The 20,873-nt window shown below is 36.0% G+C and overlaps 1 protein-coding gene across 1 annotated transcript in view; it reads left to right on the top strand.

Annotated features, from left to right (window-relative positions):
• Positions 1–20,873, top strand: part of COG5 (component of oligomeric golgi complex 5) — a 386,458-nt gene that overhangs the window by 314,272 nt on the left and 51,313 nt on the right. Inside the window, exon 14 of the mRNA XM_037010866.2 lies at positions 1,688–1,787. Coding sequence (XP_036866761.2) covers positions 1,688–1,787 — 100 coding nt within the window. The remainder of the gene's footprint in view (positions 1–1,687; positions 1,788–20,873) is intronic.

Here is a 20,873-nt window from a genome sequence, read left to right as displayed (position 1 = left end):
AAAGGAACTATAAAAATAATTTTATAAATTGAGAAGCTAAAATAGAGAAATCGTCTTTATCTTAAATCCAGAACATATTTTATGGCACACACAGGATCATGATCTTGATTAGCTTACTTGTGTTTGCTATTTTAAGCTTTGTAAGTCAATGTGACCAGCTTTTAAAAACTCTCAGAAGGGAAGGTATCCTCAGAGAGGTGCCACCTGAATGCTTGCAGACAATGTAATTGTACAGTTGCCTTTAGACATGTACAGTTACCCAGATTAATTTGCAGTTGAGATTATCTCTGTTTTTGTCATATCTAATAAATTGTCATAACAGTAGGTCTGTATATTTGTAGATGAATATTTTGAGTTAGTATAGGTGTTAGTATATAGTATTTGAGTTAGTATAGTATAAAAATAGTAGTTAGGCAATATAGAACCAAGGCATAGAACTATCTAAATTCCTTTAGTTTACAAATTTGAAGATGGTGATTCTGGGGCATGTTAGAGTAAGACTAAAATTCATGAGTGTGATCTACATAAGCATATTTCCTGATGCAGACATACCTGTACAACAGTATCTAAATTGCCCAGCAACTTGATTCTAAATCTTTCCACAATTACCCTGGCTTTCCAAAGTCCTGACTCTAGATTTTTAACCCTCTTGTTTCCATTATCTGTTCAGTGTGGCAGTGATAACAGTCCTGGATTGTTTTATCTCTTAACATATTTGTGACCATGTTAAAGAGGCACCTCTCCCATTCCTCTACACAGCCTGGCAATGCCATAATCAGAATGTAGAGCTTGAAGAAGCATACTTACACCAGTGTTTAATAAAACCTAAAAGTGGGCATTATTAAAATTATACCTCAATTATAGAAAGGACATTTTTATTGCATATAGTATGCACTAGTACTGTTTCAAAGACCTTCACTTTCTTCATAAAGAGAATCTGGTAAGTACCAAGATTTATTCTGCTAGTTCAGAGATAGTAATTGTTTTTCCTGCTTTCTTGTATATAGCTTTTTTCATGCAGTTTTTAACTGCTGATATTCTTTTCATGATCTTCATAAATATTTTTATTTTTTAGCCATCAGCACAAATCTCATAATGAATCCAGTGTTAAAGTTGAAAATAAACATGACATAGATACATTTTAAGAATCCAAATGTTTAAAGTTTCAAATTTAAATCCTTGTCATGCTTTTGATATATTTAAAAAGCTGCTCTATACAAAATAGCATGAATTGGCATAATTTCTCCAGAAACTGAGTATCTTTATGTACCATGTGTAATTTATATTTTTAGCCTATGTCCTTCCAAGGTCATCATTTCCACTCAAGAGCTGTCATTTCCTTGCAGATGTCTGTGATGTGCTGTGTCTCTAATTGCACTTATCAGTATTAACAAGAGTGCTACTTAAAAAAATCTGTCACAGTTTACTCTCTTAATCACAGCCTGAACCCACACATGATGTGCTTTTATTAATGAGAAACTGGTTATTAACCAAGCCATCTCAAAGCACTTTTTCCTAATGCTGAATTTAGGAGGGAAAATGATACAATGTAACCAATTCCTTGAAGCAATCAATGAAATCTATAAAAAGATCCCCACATTGCTTATTGGGTTTAGGTTTATGTTCCTTTTTACATTGTTGATGAACTATGTTGCTTATAATTAAAGCCTGTTTTTGTTTTCTCCAGTGAACTGAATGTAGCTGCTGTTGATACAAACCTCACATTAGCTGTGTCAAAAAACGTGGCAAAGACCATCCAGTTATATGGTGTAAAATCAGAGCAGCTTGTAAGTAATATCCTTTCTGTAAACTTTCATGATTTTATTTAAAATTATTAGTTATGCAATACTTGACTGATGACAAATATTGAACTGTCTGAATATTAACTTCTGGCATTTATACTTCAGTGAAAATATGAAGCTTTCTGATGAATTTAAACCAGAAAAGTATTAACATCTATTTAAAAATGGCCCTTGTACCATTGTTATACTTTCAGAATGCACTGTATATAAGGATTTTCAAAGTGCATGTGCCACTTTGTGGGCTAGCTGTATATTTTAAAAACTATAATTACTTCAGATTGATCAGATTTCCCCTCTCATGTGACCACTCACTCTAGATAGCATTCATGCACTGTTACCTAGTGTGAAATTGACTTCAACTGTTAGCAAATGATTGGAGGAAGTTTCAAACTGTAATAGAAAAAAGGTTGATGTATACTTCAAAGGTACTAACCCTTGAGCATGGAAGTTTCACCCTCAAATTGTTCTTTTTGAAAGTTTTTTTCATGTATTTAAAATAATAGCTATATAACTGAATCATACTTTTAATTCTATGTACATTAATGCTTAATGTTAAGCACATGTATCTAACTAGTATGTATATGTTAACAAATTCAAGAATAAGGCTCTGGTATATTTTGAACTGTGATTGATGGACTAAGTTTGGAGAATATACCAAAATCTGATATTTCTACTACCTTTAAAGGAGTGGCCAACCATGTTTTCAGTTTAGCCTCTCTGATAACTCCTAATCATAACATCAAAAAATGAAGCAATCTGGTTTTACCTATGTCCTAGTAGTTCTAGTTGGTTCTGGAATAATTTTTAGGGTAGACTAGTAGTAAACTAAACTGAAGAAATTTGCATAAAATGATCCTTGATGTTAACAGTCATATCATGAAGGCTCCTTACTTTCAGTTGCAATGGATGGCCAGGTATTGTTTGCATATTAATATGGTGCTAGTTGCCATTCGGTTGTTCTTACAGCCTTGACAGATAGTTTAAAGCATCTTTCTTTAAAATTTGTTTATTGAAGACTGGCCCTATAGAGACCATGAAGCTCTGGGTAGGTAATTAGATAACTAATTTTTCTCTCAAACTTTTTTAATAGAAGCTTTATCGTGATGTTCATTGCTTTAAAAAACATGGTTTTCTGCTGTAAATGAAATTCAATATTGTGCAATAGAGTTTAGTGTAGTTACTGAAGATGTAGGGAAAAAAAGTCCTTAGAAGATGGTCCTACTTGAGGATAGCATTTTAGGGAAGAGCCACTGTATGTATAGAAAGTAGTTAGCTTTTCTGAGGCAGGAGTGGGCAGTAGTAATGGCAACATACAACTTCAGCTAAGGCAGTAATGTCAGAAGGCTTTGACAAATTAAAATACGTCAGAACATTTAATTGAATTGATACTGTTGGTCAAGTAGTCTGTGACCCTTAATTATTCAGGCCTACTAACCCTATAATGCTAAAGGTTGATAGAAAGTCATTTTCAACTTTCATTTTAGTTTGTAAAGAAACCTAAGCATTAAATAAAAGTACAAAGAGCATCATATGCTATATTTTTAAAATATATTATTGATTAAGGACTTAAGTAACATTTTGGTGTTCATCTCCTAATTTTTGGCCTTTAATAGAACTATTTCTGCCACTCCTCTAGTTTTTAGATTTGGTATGCTTTGTTCTTTGATATTGCCATATTCCTATTCTTTTAGAATTATTTCACTGAAAACATTCAGTGAAAAATAACTAAATATTAAGTCTTTAAGTGGGAGAACGACTTGAAAAAGATTTTTTAGTAGAATATTTACTCTGTCTGTAAATGGAAACATTGACCTGAAATTTGATATAACTACATCATAAATGGAGGATTCCTTTTATAGATGAAAAATTTAAGTCCACAAGGTTGGAAAGAGACATAAATCAGATCGTTAATGGAATGTTCAAGCAGTGAGATAAAGGAAAGCTAGGATTAAGATAAGCCTGTTTCCAAAAAGAGTGACTTGAAGATACTGAGCTTGAAATGTAGAATGTAGTTTTCCAGAACCCGAAATTCATTTCCCTAAAGGTTAGTTGTGGAAATTTCTTGGCTATCAGAACATTTTAGAATACTTACCTGTAGCTTTAATTCACATCAGGATAAAGGCTTGTAAAAGTATTTTTCAAGTTGATTCTGTGGAACATCCTTATGATCATCTAAACTTAACACGTGTATGTGGATATGTATTCTCTATGCCTGTGAAAACTGTGTTACTCCTTTTCAACCTCATCATTTAAATGTTCTAGGGCATAGAAGCATATAACATATAAATTATATATCGCATATATATATGTATGCTTATAATAATCTGAAAGTATTCTATCATTGCACATGTATTCTTTTTTTCTAAGTCTCTTCTCTTGTTAATCATCAAAATTATGTGTCATACAAGCCTAAATCTTCATAGGGCAAATCCTTGAATCTTTTTTTCTGACTCTAAATGGTACCAGAGAATTCATTTCTTTTTTTTTGAGAGGACATCTCTCATATTTATTGATCAAATGGTTGTTAACAACAATAAAATTCTGTATAGAGGACCCAATGCACAATCATTAATCAACCCCAAGCCTAATTCTCAACAGTCTCCAATCTTCTGAAGCATAATGAACAAGTTCTTACATGGTGAACAAAGAGAATTCATTTCTTAAGGTTAGGTAGGGTATGCCATTAAGAGTAACTACCATTACTAAGCATTTATAGTGGTTTGAATTATGCCATGTCAGTTACATGTATTATATCATTTATTTCACAGCAGTCCGAGGGAATGGAGGCATCAATATCCACCACTACAGTATATAGAAATTGAGGCTGAGAAAGGCTAGTAGCACGTCCAAAGTAGTCTGCTAAAAGTAGAATGCAAGCTAGCGGGTGTTGAAACTAGTATTCACACTCAAATTTGACTCTAGACCAAACTTTAAAAAACTCTGTTATATAGAGACACAAATAAGTTTTCTTCTTTAAGAAAAGTGGGATTATGCTATACATATCGTTTGTGATTTACTTACTTTACAATATGCATGGAGGTCCATGTCTACTATTTTAATACATGCATAATATATTTTGTTTATCATAGTTTATTTAACTTCTGTGTTCTTAATGGATAGTGTCTTAGTCCATTCAGGCTGCTATTAAAAAATGCCATAAACTGAATGGCTTATAAACAACAGCAGTTTATTTCTCACAATTCTGGAGGCTGGGAATTCCAAAGATCAAGGCACCATCAGATTTGGTGTCTGGTGAAAGCCTCTTTCCTGATTCATAGATGGCTGTCTTTTCCCTGTAACCTCACATGATGGAAGGGGCAAGGGAGCTTTCTCAAGCCTCTTCTATAAGGGCACTAATCCCATTCATGAGGGCTCCACCATCATGACCTAATCACCTTTGGAAGGCTCCACTGCCTAAAGATATCACCTTGGGTATTAGGTTTCAATATACAAATGGGGTGGTGGGGGCAGCAGGGGAGATACAAATATTAGGTGCATAGTAGGTATTTAAACATTTTAGTTTAATTTAGAAATAATAGGGATTCTCATGAATTCTCACTTGAGTTATAAACAATAGGGTTTACTTCCTCTAATATGTGTTTAATTTAGTACATATCACGTGATATCAGCTTCCAAGGTGCTCTTTTGTGAAAATGAGATCAGTGATTTTTAGATTGTTTATTTAAAAATTATTAGTTATTTGTCTTGACAGTAATTATGAAGTTATAATGAATATACTGAAAGTAAAACTTACATGTTCAAAATACACAATATACCTATAGATGTATATATCATAATATTTTATGATTGAGCTGAGTAGATAATTTAATAGTGATGTATTGGTGATTGTATAGTTCTGAAATGTGACCTTTAGAATAAAATGTCACTAGCCCTTGCTGTAACAAGTTTGAGTCAATGTTTTCCTTGTCCTATGTTAAAAGAAAATTAAAATATTAGTATAGGAGGGAATTATTATGGTATCTTTATAATTTATAGGCTTATAAACTTGTGATATCAAAATTATAGGCAAATATACTAGTAAGTAGTCTTTTTAAAAGGTAAATTCTAAAGAGCATTTTTCAACAGTAAGTATTATGTGATGGTTTCAGGGAATGGCATCTAGGGTCATGATATAAATGTCAAGTATTATAAACTGAGAAAGTAGATTGGCATTCAATTAGGTTCAGACCATTTGAAACAATAATAGGAATGACATTTAAGGAAGGTTTCAACTTCAATGCAGGTCAGTGGTGGCTGTGTATGAGGTCAGTAGTTATAAATAGTAGTAGGGTTTTTAAAAGCTTTGTAAATTCTTTATATTATTCTTTGTACAGTACAATTTCATAAGTAATTTGGAGATTCGAGATTCCTATAATGGAAGAGAACCACATGTGTGATATTTAAATGATGATATAGAAACATATGCATTCAACTTTTTATTTTTACAAAGATTATTTTAATGCAGATTTAAATGTCATCTACCTGGCTACTGCTCCATGTAATATCATATGGTAATAACCTTATTTATTATAATAAATAAAAGATTTTTTAAAAATATGAAATAACTTGGAAGAGTTTTTATATAATGTGCAAGTAGATGAAACAGGTCAGTAGATTCTCTTGGACCAAATGCACTTAAAGCTGTAGTACAAATACACTGAAACCTTTGGGTTCCCTACCCTCTTGATTCTTTAGAAAGCCTTCCACCCTTTCGTACCTCAGTTTTTACGTTGGACTATTTTAGGATCACTCCTTCTTTCCTTTAAGCTAGCTTTCTGACCTGCTTCCCTGACTTATAGAGCTTGCTTTTCTGGAGGCTGAGCCAGGTTAGCAGTAGCTGGTCATGCTTGTCTGAGATTCAGTCAGCCATTGTGAAGACAGAAGTGTCAAATAATGGTTATTATCATTAGGAAATATTTTCAGGAGAAAGTAAAAAATTCGAAGTTGTCAGTTAAAATCTGTCAAAATCTGTATTACCTGTTGCCACAAGAGTTGCATGACAGACAACGACAGTACCTGAGTGGCTGACAATAAGCATTCATTGCTCATATTTCTCAGGACAGATAGGGTAGCCATATGACTTTGCTGGTCTTAGCTAGGTGTGCTCGCAGCTGTCTGGCTGCTGATCTAGGCTGGCTTTAGCCTTAGCACTCTGCTTTCTCCTGCATGTGTCTATTCCTGCAGTAAGCTGTCCTGGACTTGATCTCATGCTGAAGGCAGAAGCACAAGAAAGAAAGTATTCCCGTAAGTTTGGATCACCAAAACAATCCATCCACAGTGTAGTATTAAACAGTAGAGGTGGATGCAAAGAGGGATGAAGGATTAGGACCAACTAGTTATGCCACCTGTCAAACAACCAAATTGGGAACATGGCAATAACCAAAAATGTAGGTTCATGAATTTCCCTTTTTATTCCCAAAGGCCTTATCTTCCTACTTGAATCCCATTAGTGTGTATTAAAATTTTTAAATATTTATTTATGTGTGTATGTATTTTATTGAGATAAAATTGGAATATAACATATTAGTTTCAGGTGCACAGCATAAACTTTTTTATTTTATTTTATTTTATTTATTTTATTTTTATTTTTATTTTTATTTTTTATTTTTGCTATCATTAATCTACAATTACATGAAGAACACTATGTTTACCAGGCTACCCCCTCACCAAGTCCCCCCACACACCCCACTACAGTCACTGTCCATCAATGTAACAAGATGCTGTATAATCACCACCTGTCTTCTCTGTGTTGTACAGCCCTCCCCGTAGCCCCCCACAACACTATACATGCTAATCATAATGCCCCCTTTCTTTTTACCTGCCCTTATCCCTCCCTTCCCACCCATCATCCCCAGTCCCTTTCCCTTTGGTAACTGTTAGTCCATTCTTGGGTTCTGTGATTCTGCTGCTGTTCTGTTCCTTCAGTTTTTCATTTTCTTATACCTCCACATATGAGTGAAATCATTTGGTACTTGTCTTTCTCTGCCTGGCGTATTTCACTGAGCATAATACCCTCTAGCTCCATCCATGTTGTTGCAAATGGTAGGATTTGTTTTCTCCTTATGGCTGAATAATATTCCATTCTGTATATGTGCCACATCTTCTTTATCCATTCATCTACTGATGGACACTTAGGTTCCTTCCATTTCTTGGCTATTGTAAATAGTGCTGTGATAAACATAGAGGTGCATCTGTCTTTTTCAAAGTGGAGTGCTGCATTCTTAGGGTAAATTCCTAGAAGTGGAATCCCTGGGTCAAAAGGTAAGTCTATTTTGAACATTTTGAGGAACCTCCATACTGCTTTCCACAATGGTTGAACTAATTTACATTCCCACCAGCAGTGTAGGAGGGTTCTCCTTTCTCCACAACCTCGCCAACATTGTTGTTTGTCTTTTGGATGGTGGCAGTCCTTACTGGTGTGAGGTGATAAATCATTGTGGTTTTAATTTGCATTTCTCTGATGACAAGCGATGTGGAGCATCTTTTCATGTGTCTGTTGGCCATCTGAATTTCTTCTTTAAAGAACTGTCTATTCAGCTCCTCTGCCCATTTTTTAATTGGTTTATTTGCTTTTTGTTTGTTGAGGTGTGTGAGCTCTTTATATATTTTGGATATCAACCCTTTATTGGATCTGTCATTTATGAATATATTCTCCCATACTGTACGATACCTTTTTATTCTATTGATGGTGTCCTTTGCTGTACAGAACCTTTTCAGCTTGATATAGTCCCACTTGTTCATTTTTGCTCTTGTTTCCCTTGCCCGGGGAGATATGTTTAAGAGGAGGTCACTCATGTTTATGTCTAAGAGATTTTTGCCTATGTTTTTTCCTAAGACTTTTATGCTTTCATGACTTACGTTCAAGTCTTTGATCCATTTCGAATTTACTTTTGTGTATGGAGTTAGATAGTGATCCTGTTTCATTCTCTTACATGTAGTTGTCTAGTTTTGCCAGCACCATCTGTTGAGGAAACTGTCATTTCCCCATTGTATGTCCATGGTTCCTTTATCGAATATTAATTGACCTTGTATGTTTGGGTTAATGTTTGGAGTCTCTATTCTGTTCCATTGGTCTGTGGCTCTGTTCTTGTGCCAGTACCAAATTGTCTTGATTACTGTGGCTTTGCAGTAGAGCTTGAAGTTGGGGAGCAAGATCCCCCCTACTTTGTTCTTCTCAGGATTGCTTTAGCTATTCGGGGCCTTTGGTGTTTCCATATGAATTTTTGAACTATTTGTTCTAGTTCATTGAAGAATGCTGTTGGTAATTTGATAGGGATTGCATCGAGTCTGCATATTGTTTTGGGCAGGATGGCCATTTTGACAATATTAATTCTTCCTATCTGGGAGCATGCGATGAGTTTCCATTTGTTAGTGACCTCTTTAATTTCTCTTAAGAGTGTCTTATAGTTTTCAGGGTATAGGTCTTTCACTTCCTTGGTTAGGTTTATTCCTAGGTATTTTATTCTTTTTGATGCTGTTGTGAATGGAATTGTTTTCCTAATTTCTCTTTCTATTAGTTCTTTGTTAGTGTATAGGAAAGCCACAGATTTCTGTGTGTTAATTTTGTATCCTACAACTTTGCTGAATTCCGATATTAGTTCTAGTAGTTTTGGAGTGGAGTCTTTAGGGTGTTTTATGTACAATATCATGTCATCTGCAAATAGTCACAGTTTAACTTCTTCTTTACCAATCTGGATTCCTTGTATTTCTTTGTTTTGTCTGATTGCCGTGGCTAGGACCTCCAGTATTATGTTGAATAACAGTGGGGAGAGTGGGCATCCCTGACTTGTTCAGCTTCTTGCTGTTAAGTATGATGTTGGCTGTGGCTTTATCATATATGGCCCTTATTATGTTGAGGTACTTGCCCTCTATACCCATTTTGTTGAGAGTTTTTATTATGAATGGGTGTTGAATTTTGTCGAATGCTTTTGCAGCATCTATGGAGATGATCATGTGGTTTTTGTCCTTCTTTTTGTTGATGTGGTGGATGATGTTGATGGATTTTTGAATGTTGTACCATCCTTGCATCCCTGGGATGAATCCCACTTGGTCATGGTGTATGATCCTTTTGATGTATTTTTGAATTCAGTTCACTAATATTTTGTTGAGTATTTTTGCATCTATATTCATCAGGGATATGGTCTGTAGTTTTCTTTTTTGGTGGAGTCTTTGCCTGGTTTTGGTGTTAGGGTGATGTTGGCTTCATAGAATGAGTTTGGGAGTATTCCATCCTCTTCTGTTTTTTGGAAAACTTTAAGGAGAATGGGTATTATGTCTTCTCTATACAGAGATAAAATTCTGTCTGTAAAAGTCTGATAAAATTCTGAGGTAAATCCATCTGGCCCTGGGGGTTTTGTTCTTGGGTAGTTTTTTGATTACCACTTAAATTTCATTGCTGGTAATTGGTCTGTTTAGATTTTCTGTTTCTTTCTGGGTCAGTCTTGGAAGGTTGTATTTTTCTAGGAAGTTGTCCATTTCTCCTATGTTTTCCAGCTTGTTAGCATATAGGTTTTCATAGTATTCTCTAATAATTCTTTGTATTTCTGTGGAGTCCGTTGTGATTTTTCCTTTCTCGTTTCTGATTCTGTTGATGTGTGTTGATTCTCTTTTTCTCTTAATAAGTCTGGCTAGAGGCTTATCTATTTTGTTTGTTTTATTGAAGAACCAGCTCTTGCTTTCATTGATTCTTTCTGTTGTTTTATTCTTCTCAATTTCATTTATTTCTGCTCTAATCTTTATTATGTCCCTCCTTCTATTGACTTTTGGGCTCATTTGTTCTTCCTTTTCTAATTTTGTTAATTGTTGAGTTTAGACTGTTCATATGGGATTGCTCTTCATTCCTGAGGTAGGCCTGTATTGCAATACACTTCCCTCTTAGCACGGCCTTCACTGCATCCCACAGATTTTGCAGTGTTGTATTATTGTTGTCATTTCTCCATATATTGCTTAATCTCTGTATTTATTTGGTCATTGATCCATTGGTTATTTAGGAGCATGTTGTGAAGCCTCCATGTGTTTGGAATTTTTCATTTTCCTTGTGTAATTTATTTCTAGTTTCATACATTTGTGGTCTGAGAAGGTGGGTGATACAATTTCAGTCATTCTGAATTTACCGAGGCTCTTTTTGTGGCCTAGTATATGATCTGTTTTTGAAAATGTTCCATGTGGCCTTGAGAAGAATGTGTATTCTGCTGCTTTTGGGCGTAGATCTCTAGCTCTGTAGATGTCTGTTAGGTCCATCTGTTGTAATGTGTTGTTCAGTGCCTCTGTGTCCTTAGTTATTTTCTGTCTGGTTGATCTGTCCTTTGGAGTGAGTGGTGTGTTGAAGTCACCTAGAATGAATACATTGCATTCTATTTCCCCTTTTAATTCTGTTAGTATTTGTTTCACATATGTAGTTGCTCCTGTGTTGGGAGCCTAGATATTTATAATGGTTGTATCTTCTTGTTGGATTGACTCCTTTATCATTATGTAATGTCCTTCTTTGTCTCTTGTGACTTTCTTTGTTTTGAAGTCTATTTTGATACAAGTGCTGCAACTCCTACTTTTTCTTCCCATTATTTGCCTGAAATATCTTTTTTTATCCCTTCATTTTTAGTCTGTGTATGTCTTTGGGTTTAAAGTGAGTCTCTTGTAGGCAGCATATAGATGGGTCTTGTTTTTTTATCCATTCAGTGACTCTATGTCTTTTGATTGGTGCATTCGGATCATTTACTTTTAGGCTGATTATTGATAGGTAAGTACTTAACTGCCATTGCAGGCTTTTGATGCATGGTTACCAAAGGTTAACTTCCTTACTATCTAAGAGTCTAACTTAACTTACTTAGTATGATATTACAAACACAATCTAAAGGTTCTTTTTTTCTCCTCCTTTCTCTTCCTTCTCCATTCTTTATATATTAGGTATAATATTCTATACTCTTTGTCTATCCCTTGACTCACTTTGGGGGTAGTTGATTTAATTTTGCATTTGCTTAGTAATTAACTTTTCTACTTTCTTTACTTTGGTTTTATTACCTCTGGTGAGAGCTATTAAACCTTAGGAACAGTTCCATCTATAGCAGTCCCTCCAAAATACACTGTAGAGATGGTTTGTGGAAGGTAAATTCTCTCAGCTTTTGCTTATCTGGAAATTGTTAAATCCCTCCTTCAAATTTAAATGATAATCTTGCTGGATAAAGTATTCTTGGCTTGAGGCCCTTCTGCTTCATTGCATTAAATACATCATGCCACTCCCTTCTTGCCTGTAAGGTTTCTGCTGAGAATTCTGATGATAGCCTGATGGCTTTCCTTTGTATGTGATCTTATTTCTCTCTCTGGCTGCTTTCAGTACTCTGTCCTTATCCTTGTTCTTTGCCATTTTAATTATTATATGTCTTGGTGTTATCTTCCTTGGGCCCCTTGAGTTGGGAGATCTGTGTACCTCCATGGCCTGAGAGACTATCTCTTTCCCCAGATTGGGGAAGTTTTCAGCAATTACATCATCAAAGACACTTTCTTTCCCTTTTTCTCTCTCTTCTTCTTCTGGTACCCCTATAATATAAATATTTTTCCATTTGCATTGGTCACACAGTTCTCTCAATATTCTTTCATTCTTAGAGATCCTTTTTTCCCTCTGTGCCTCAGCTTCTTTGTATTCCTCTTCTCTAATTTCTATTTCATTCATCATCTCCTCCACTGTATCTAATCTGCTTTTAAAACCTTCCATTGTATGTTTCATTTCTGATACTGTGTTCCATAATGATTGGATCTCTGACCAGCATTCATTCCTGAATTCTTCAATATTTTTATGTATCTCCATGAACTTGTTTATGATTTTTATTTTGAATTCTCTTTCAGGAAGATTCATGAGATTGGTTTCATTTGACTCTTTTTCTGGTGTACGTGGAATTTTGCTTTGAACCTGGTACATTTGATGTTTCGTATTTGTATGTGGTGCCCTCTAGTGCCCAGAAGCTCTACTCTCTGGAGTTGCTTAGCCCCTGGAGCAATGTCGGGGGTCACAGGAGAGTGGTATTGGTACCTGGTGGGAAGAAAGAGCTGCTTCCTGCTTCACTGTTGCTATGCCTGTCTCCACTGTCAGAACCACTGGGCCGAGCACACAGGTAGAAGCCTCTATGCTCTGCGTTTGTAGCTGCTGTAGGCTGGGCTTCCCTCTGGCTAACCTGATGCCAGGGCAGGCTTTGCTGCTTTGTGGACCCACCTGCAGGCTGGCCGGGAAGAAGGTGCAGTAGGCTGCATATCATGTAGGGGTGCCTTGGAGCTGCTGCAAATCGCGCCAGGGGTATGGAGCGCCTGAAGGTGCTCAAAGTTCCCAACCTGCTGGGCAGAGTGCATCTGGATAATTTTGTCACCCTGTCCTTTCTCCTGAGCAGTAAGCTCTGGGTAATCCTTGCTCCTTTAGCAGCCCTCTCACTGTTAGGAAGTCTTTCAGACTGCCCACCTTTATTTTGTCCCAGAGCAGCCAGATATGGATCCCTGTTTTCCACAAGCAGGTGTAATCTCATCAGGTGTTTTGCCTGTCTTAGCTTTCCAAATCCCCCAATCACCAGACCACCATGCAGTGTAGGTTTGTGCTCCAAGAGCAGATCTACGGAGCCAGGCATTCAGCAGTCCCAGGCCTCCACTCCCTTCCTGCTCCATTTCTGTTCGTCCTGCCAGTGAGCTGGGGTAGGGGAAGGTCTTGGGTCCCACTGGGTCACAGGTTTGGTACGTTACCCTGTACTGTGAAGTCTGTTCTTTTCTCCAGTGGCGCGGCCTTCTTTCCTGTTGCTCTTTCAGGATTAGTCGTATTAATTATATTTTCTATTATATGTAGTTTTAGGAGGAGACCTCTGTGTCACCTCTCATGCCACCATCTTTAGTTTCCCAGAGTCAGCATAAACTTTTTTTCTTGTGAATTTTTAAGATTTACTATTTTCGTAACTTTCAAATATACAGTGCAGTATTGTTAACTGTAGTCCCCCTATTGTACATTATATACCCAGAATTCAATCTTATACCTGGAAATTTGTACGTTTTGACCATCTTACTCATTTTATTCACTCTCCTGCCCTTGCCTCTGGCAGCTACCATCTGTTTTCTGTGTTTATGAGTTCATTTTTTTGTTTTTTATTTTAGGTTCTACACATAAGTGACATCATACAGTATTTGTCTTTCTCTGTCTGACTTACTTTACTTAGCATAAAATGCCCTGAAATTCCATCCGTATTGTCATAAATCGCAGTATTTCCTTCTTTTTTTTTGGCTGAGTAGACATTCTGTTGTGTGTATGTATACACATATGTACATATGCACCCCCCACATACATATTTGTATCACATTTTCTTTATCCATTCATTCATCCTTCTATATACTACTGTTGTTTCAGTGCCTTGGCTAGTGTAAATAATGCTGCAATGAACAAAAGGGCCCAAATATCTTTTCAAGATAGTGATTTCATTTTCTTAAGATAAATACCTGGAAGTGGAATTGCTGGTAGTTCTACCGGTTTATTTTTCGAGGACACTCCATACTGTTTTTCATAGTAGCTACACCAATTTATATTCCCACCAACAGTGCATGAGGGTTCCCTTTTCTCTACATCATCACCAACACTTGCTATTTCTTGGCTTTTTTTTTTATAATAGCCATTCTCTGGCAGGTGTGAAGTGTATCTTATTGAGGTATTGATTTGCATTTCTTGCATGATAAGTGATGTTGAGCACCTTTTCATGACCTATTGGCCTTGTGTATATCTTATTTGAAAAATACCCATAAAGATCTTTTGCCTTTTTTTAATTGCATTGGTAGTTTTTTGCTACGGAATGGTATGAGTTCTTTATATATTTTGGATATTAGAATCCCTCTATGATATACATGTTTGCAAATATTTTCTCTCAAGCATGTATTAAATTTTCATGGCATTTGACTTCAACTTAATAGTCAAAGAGAAAATTCATTAGTATGGTAATTCATTTAATGACTTTAATATTAATATTACTTTAAAAAACTCATGAGTTTTTGTCTTTGTTGACATGTTTTGATACCTTATTATATTCTCTAATCTTAATTGTTCCAAACTTGTTTTCATTACTATAAGCATATAGTCAAATAAATTCTCTATTTTTTCTTTATTTCTTTCATTACAAAATATGCTTTTTTTCCCCCCTTTATTTCACTAAGTAGAATTTCTTCATTATCTGAATAAATAGAATTTTCCATACCAATTTCAGGAAATAAAAGTGGTATTTAGAGGCTTGAACTGGTTTCACTGCTTTGTTAGCACTTTGATACTATAAAGATTTTTAAAATATTCAGCTTTTTTAGGTTTTCTCATTGAAAGTATTAACCTGAATTACGTGTTCCATTTTTGCTGAAATTGGAAGTCTTTAACACTGCAGAGCTTTTACATCTTTTCAAGCATGTCAACAGTCAAGAAAAACTTTTAATCTTGTCCCTGTTACAGGGTATGGGATTATAATTTAATTCCCTATGCATGTTTCAAAATTATACTATTTGAGTATGTTTCCAAGAGAGAAAGTTGTTAGCAGTAGTCAAGGTTAGGCTGTGGTTCACCCAGAGCATCCTCTTCCCTGGCACACACAGACATACAAATACACGTACAAATAAATATATAACCATGTTCCTAAATACAATATAAAGAAAACCTACATTTACTTTCTAGGGCTGCTATAGGCATCAGCTTAGTGTGGCATGGGGCAAGATTGCCTTGCAAGTGGAACCGGGGCCAAAACTCACCTGGGAATTGGATCCACAGTATATCTCCATGTGATGGGATCTCTAAGATGAAAGAATTAGATACTGTTCTGAATTGGAAAGCTGTGGTGGTGGTGGTGGTGGGAAGTGTGGCATCATTGTAAGGGCTACTGTAAAACCACCAGCCACCAGGAGCAAACTGAGGAGAAGAAGGAAAGCTACACAAATACTTCCTTTTATAATTAGGATGCAAACTAAAATTCACTGCATTTGAATATAAAGAGTCCTTTTTCATCTTAGAAGCTATTGATTGCTTTAATTGTCCTTTACTGTATTAGGAACAGAGAGCACTTTTGGGATAGCCAACTTTTAATCAACTCACTAATGTGATGTCCCAATTCAGAATGTTTTCTGAGACATTCCTAAAAAATGGTGCATATGCAAAGTGTTCTGTGATGAGAATCAAGAAAATCTTTCTTGTTCTTGGATAATCTTTTTAAAATCATTTTTCAATACCATAGGGTAGAAACCGTTAATTTAAGATGTCTGTTAAGGGATTTTGGAGATTACCAACTCGTGGTTGAAAGTTATTGTTACCAGGTCGTGGCTTGGTTGCAAACCCAAGTTCAGCTGCTTATTGGTCAAAAGGCCAGAACGCGAGAGACAGGTGTTGATGAAAAGGAAAGTTGCTTTATTCAGGCGGCCAACAGCCTGGGAAAATGGTGGGCCAGTGTCCTAACAACATCCCTGAAGTGCCATTTTAAAGGGAGAGTGCTATAAAAGGGAACTTTGTGGAGAATAGGGCACTGGGTTGGGGGAACTATGTGCAGAATCACATTAATTGATGCCTCCAGGCAAACTTGCTGGTGTCAAGGAGGTTGTGTGCTTCAAAGCTGCCTGGAGAAGGGAATATCCTCATCTGCAGTCCCCAGGGGGCTCCTGGTGAAATTTTGAAAACTCAGACAGCTCTGATCAGAGGGTAACATGTAGGGAGTGATAGAGTCTGAACCTGAGTACCACCTTTCCAATAAACCCACCCACTACCTCAGACCTAGGTGTCATCTTACCTAGGCTACAAGCATCCTCCAGAGGACATGTCAGCAAGCTACAAAGCCCACCTTTCCCCTGATCTCTCCCCTCAAAAAGCCCACTGAAAACCCTGGCCATAAAAATCCTTTTGACCTATTAGAGGCCCCCTTCCTTTGTTCTGCTGGTCAGGACACAGGAGTCCCTCTCAGGTCAGCAATAAACCTGGTTGGACTGTTGAGTTTGCATCTCCTCTTTTTCTTTCAATTTCTGTTTAATAGCTACAATCAGAAAATAGAATTTATTTTTAAGAAACACTCATGGCATTAGAAAATATCAAATTCCTATGAATAATGTGATAAAATATGGACAAGACTACACTGAAAACAAAGTTTTATTGAGAGAAAGAGATAAATGATGGCACATGCTTTATGCATAGATTGAGCAACTCAGAATAATAAATGTGTTAATTCTTCCAAAATTGATTCGTAGGTTCAGTGTAACACTGTACTTTTTAACATTGGGAAGATTTGCTCTACTAAATATCAAGACCCATTAGAAGCCTTTAATAATTAAGATAGTTAAGTATTAGTACAAAGATAGAGAAATAGAACATTGAAAGAGAAATAGCCCCGTATGTTTATGGTGACCTGTTGTGTGCCAAAGATGGCACTGGAGAGCTGTGTGTAAGGGTGGTCTTTTCAGTAAGTAATGATGAGTCAGTTAGATAGCCTTGTGGAAAAAAATGAAAGTCGACCCCCAATAGGGACAAAAAGTCAATTTCAGGTAGAATGTGGGTCCAAATGTGAAAGGAAAACCTACTAGGAATGCCTGTGTGTGTACACCAAGAGCATTACTTGTAATAGCCCCAGACTAAAAACAACCCAAATGCCCTTCAGCAGTAGAATGGATACTAAATTCTGAGCTATTTATCGATGGAATACTATACAGTATTAAAAAGTGAACAAATGATAGCTTATATACATTCCTCATGTATGAATCTCATAAACATGTTGAGAAAAATACAAACACATAGTAATAATGTTATTATAAGTGAAATGATATAATATGTCCTAAATGATTCCATTTATATAAAGAAGTCACCTTGTAGGAGTAAGGAGATAGTGATTGAGTTGGGACCACAAGGGAGGGTTATTGGAGTGCCAGTAGTATTTAAATTTTTCTGTCTGTTTGTGGTTACAAAACTTTTTGATTTATGATAATTCATTTATCTATATATTGATTTTTTTTGTACATTTTTCTCTCAATCTTACATTTCAATTAAAAATACTTTAAAAAACTGCATAGGGATATGTATAGGTGGAACATGGGTATCTCCTAGCTTTATAGGAAAATGATCATCCAGTCTAGAACTTGGAAGGTTATGGAGGGCTTTATAAATTATGGAAGTTATAATATTTAATAAACTAATCCTAGGAAAAAAGGGAAAAAGGATACAGATTGGGAAAAGTGGAAGTGTCTTTTTTTCTTCGTTTGTTCACCAACCACCCACCTCTCCCAATTTAAACATCTAAGAACTTCCTAAAAAAAACTAAAACTAAAGATAGCATGATGTACATTTGGAAATTTGGAGAAAATAAAGGGATATTTGAATGTGTGTAAGGCATCTTTTCTTGGGTGGAAATTTATTTTCACCTTTATTAATTCAAAATATACTTGAGCACTATCTTTTCTGAGAACCATATTTAGTTGAGAAATGGAATTTCTTAATGTAATCATTCTAATACCTTCAGGGATTGACAGTAATGACAAGGAATATTGAGCTCTGGGGAATTCAGATCCCCTTCCTTTCTCTCTCAAGCATCCATAGAAAGTAACTTCAAAAAAATATTGATAATTTGGGAGCTTGGTTACATATTACTGAGGGAAATGCTCTGTAGTCTTGTAAAGATTTTTATGTGTTGATTTGGAAAAGTCTCTAAGATACATTATTAAGCTAGAGAAAAAGAAGGTTAAAACAGTAAATTTAGTAGTCCCTGAAAGTAAAACAGGTACATAACTGATGTTTTGTGCTTTTTCTTTTTTCTTTTACTTTTTTTTTGGAACATCACAGCAAGATACTGTTAGTGTGTGTGACTGAGGGGAATGGGACTAAGGATGTGGAAAGAGAACATTTGTTTTTCAATTTATACCTTTGAGTTAGTTCTGTTTCTATTTCTACCATATGCAAGTTTTTAAAATTAAAGTATCATTGATATATACTCTTATGAAATTTTCACATGAACAAAATTGTGGTTTCAACATTCATTCATATTATCTATCAAGTCCTCACCCCCGCTCCACTGCAGTTACCATCACTGTAGTAAGATACTATAGAGTCATTACTTGTTTTTTCTGTGATGTACTGTCTTCCCGTGACCTAATTATATGTGAGTGCTAATTATATGCTCTTAATCCCCTTCTCCCTCCCCCCCCACCTCCCCAACCCCTTCCCTTTGATAACCTCTAGTCCCTTCTTGGCATCTGTGAGTCTGCTGTGTTTTGTTCCTTCTGTTTACCATATGCAAGTTTTTAACAGAAAAAATAATTCACTTGGCACCCAGAGGGACTGATCACACTGAGTGGGGCTAAGGAAGTAGGTGTAAGTAAGTGGCTTAAAAGCCAACAGAAGTCTGGTAGCTGTTAAAGCAATTTGTGTTCTGGCCTTTACTTATACCATCATGAAGTGGCACCTTCAACCCCAGAGCCTCTGGTTCCAAGGACTCTACTTCTTCCATCTTGCTTATACACTTGGATTCCTTAATGCTGAGAGGCTAGCAACTGACTACTGCTCTTGCTTTCCTAGAATTCCTGTGACCCAATTTAATGTCCTTGAAATTCTGTAACCTTAAGTCCAGATCATGCCAGCACTTATAAGATGTAGTAAAGGGCTTTGACCTCTGCTCTAAGTGAGAGGGAAGCCATTTCTTTTTTTATATATATACAATTTTTTTATTAAGGTACTCTTGATATACACTCTTATGAAGGTTTCATGTGAAAAACAATGTGGTTACTGCATCCACCCATATTATCAAGTCTCTACCCATACCCCAGTGCAGTCACTGTCCATCAGTGTAGTAAGATGCCATGGAATCACTACTTGTCTTCTCTGTGCTATACTTTCTTCCCCATGATCCCCCCCACACCATGTGTGCTGATCATAATACCCCTCAATCCCCTTCTGCCTCCCTCCCCACCCACCCTCCTCCAACCCCACCCCTTTGGTAACCGCTAGTCCCTTCGTGCAGTTTGTGAGTCTGCTGCTGTTTTGTTCGAGAGGGAAGCCATTTTAAGATTGAACACAGAAGGAGGAAATCTAACTCAAAAAGAAGGATTGAAATGCAAGAAGTACTAGTAGGCGCAAAACAATTGGTAAACATGTAGGTAAACCAAAGCCTTCATTGCAAAGAAGTAGTAGTGACTAATTTGGGGCATAGAAAGAAGATAGAACTAAAAATACAAGCACACATTAAAGTTTAGAAAAGGATAGTGAGTTTTTAAAATTCTGAAGTGCTGATATTGTTCAGAAGGACTGTAAAGCCACAGATACATTTACTTGAATATGAATTGTAACAATTAATTATGACCACTAAAATAATAGAAATAGGATATTTAAATTCTAAATGAATTGATGGAAAAATGGATAAAAGAGAAATGTACCGGGCCAATAAAAGGATGAAAAATAAACAGAATGAAAAGGAAAAAAAACATATAAAAAGTTCCTAGAGTCATGGATATACAATGAGGAAATCACAGCCTCTTCAACAACTGGTGTTGGCAAAACTGGACAGCTTCATGTAAGAGAATAAATTGGATTATTATCTAACCCCAAACACAAAAGTAAACTCGAAATGGATCGAAGACCTGAATGTAAGTCATGAAACCATAAAATTCTTAAAAGAAAACATAGGCAAAAATCTCTTGAATACCAACATGAACAACTTTTTCCTGAACACATCTCCTTGGACAAGGGAAACAAAAGCAAAAATGAACTCATGGGACTACATCAAACTAAAAAGCTTCTGTAAAGCAAAGGACACCATCAGCAGAACAAAAAGGCATCCTACAGTATGGGAGAATATATCTGTAAATGACATATTTGATAAGGGGTCAACACCCAAAATATATAAAGAACTCACATGCCTAAACACCCAAAAAGCAAATAACTCTATTAAAAAATGGGCGGAGGATATGAAGAGACAATTCTCAAAAGAAGAAATTCAAATGGCCAAGAGGCACATGAAAAGATGCTCCACATCGGTAATCATGAAGAAAATGCAAATTAAAACCATAATGAAATATACCACCTCACACCAGTTAAGACAGCCAAAATAAAAGACAAGGAAC

The sequence above is a fragment of the Manis javanica genome, chromosome 6 (assembly GCF_040802235.1).
Source record: "Manis javanica isolate MJ-LG chromosome 6, MJ_LKY, whole genome shotgun sequence".
NCBI classification, from domain to species: Eukaryota; Metazoa; Chordata; class Mammalia; order Pholidota; family Manidae; genus Manis; species Manis javanica.
Note: the sequence above shows the minus strand (reverse complement) of the source record. Positions and strands in the feature narration are given on the sequence as shown.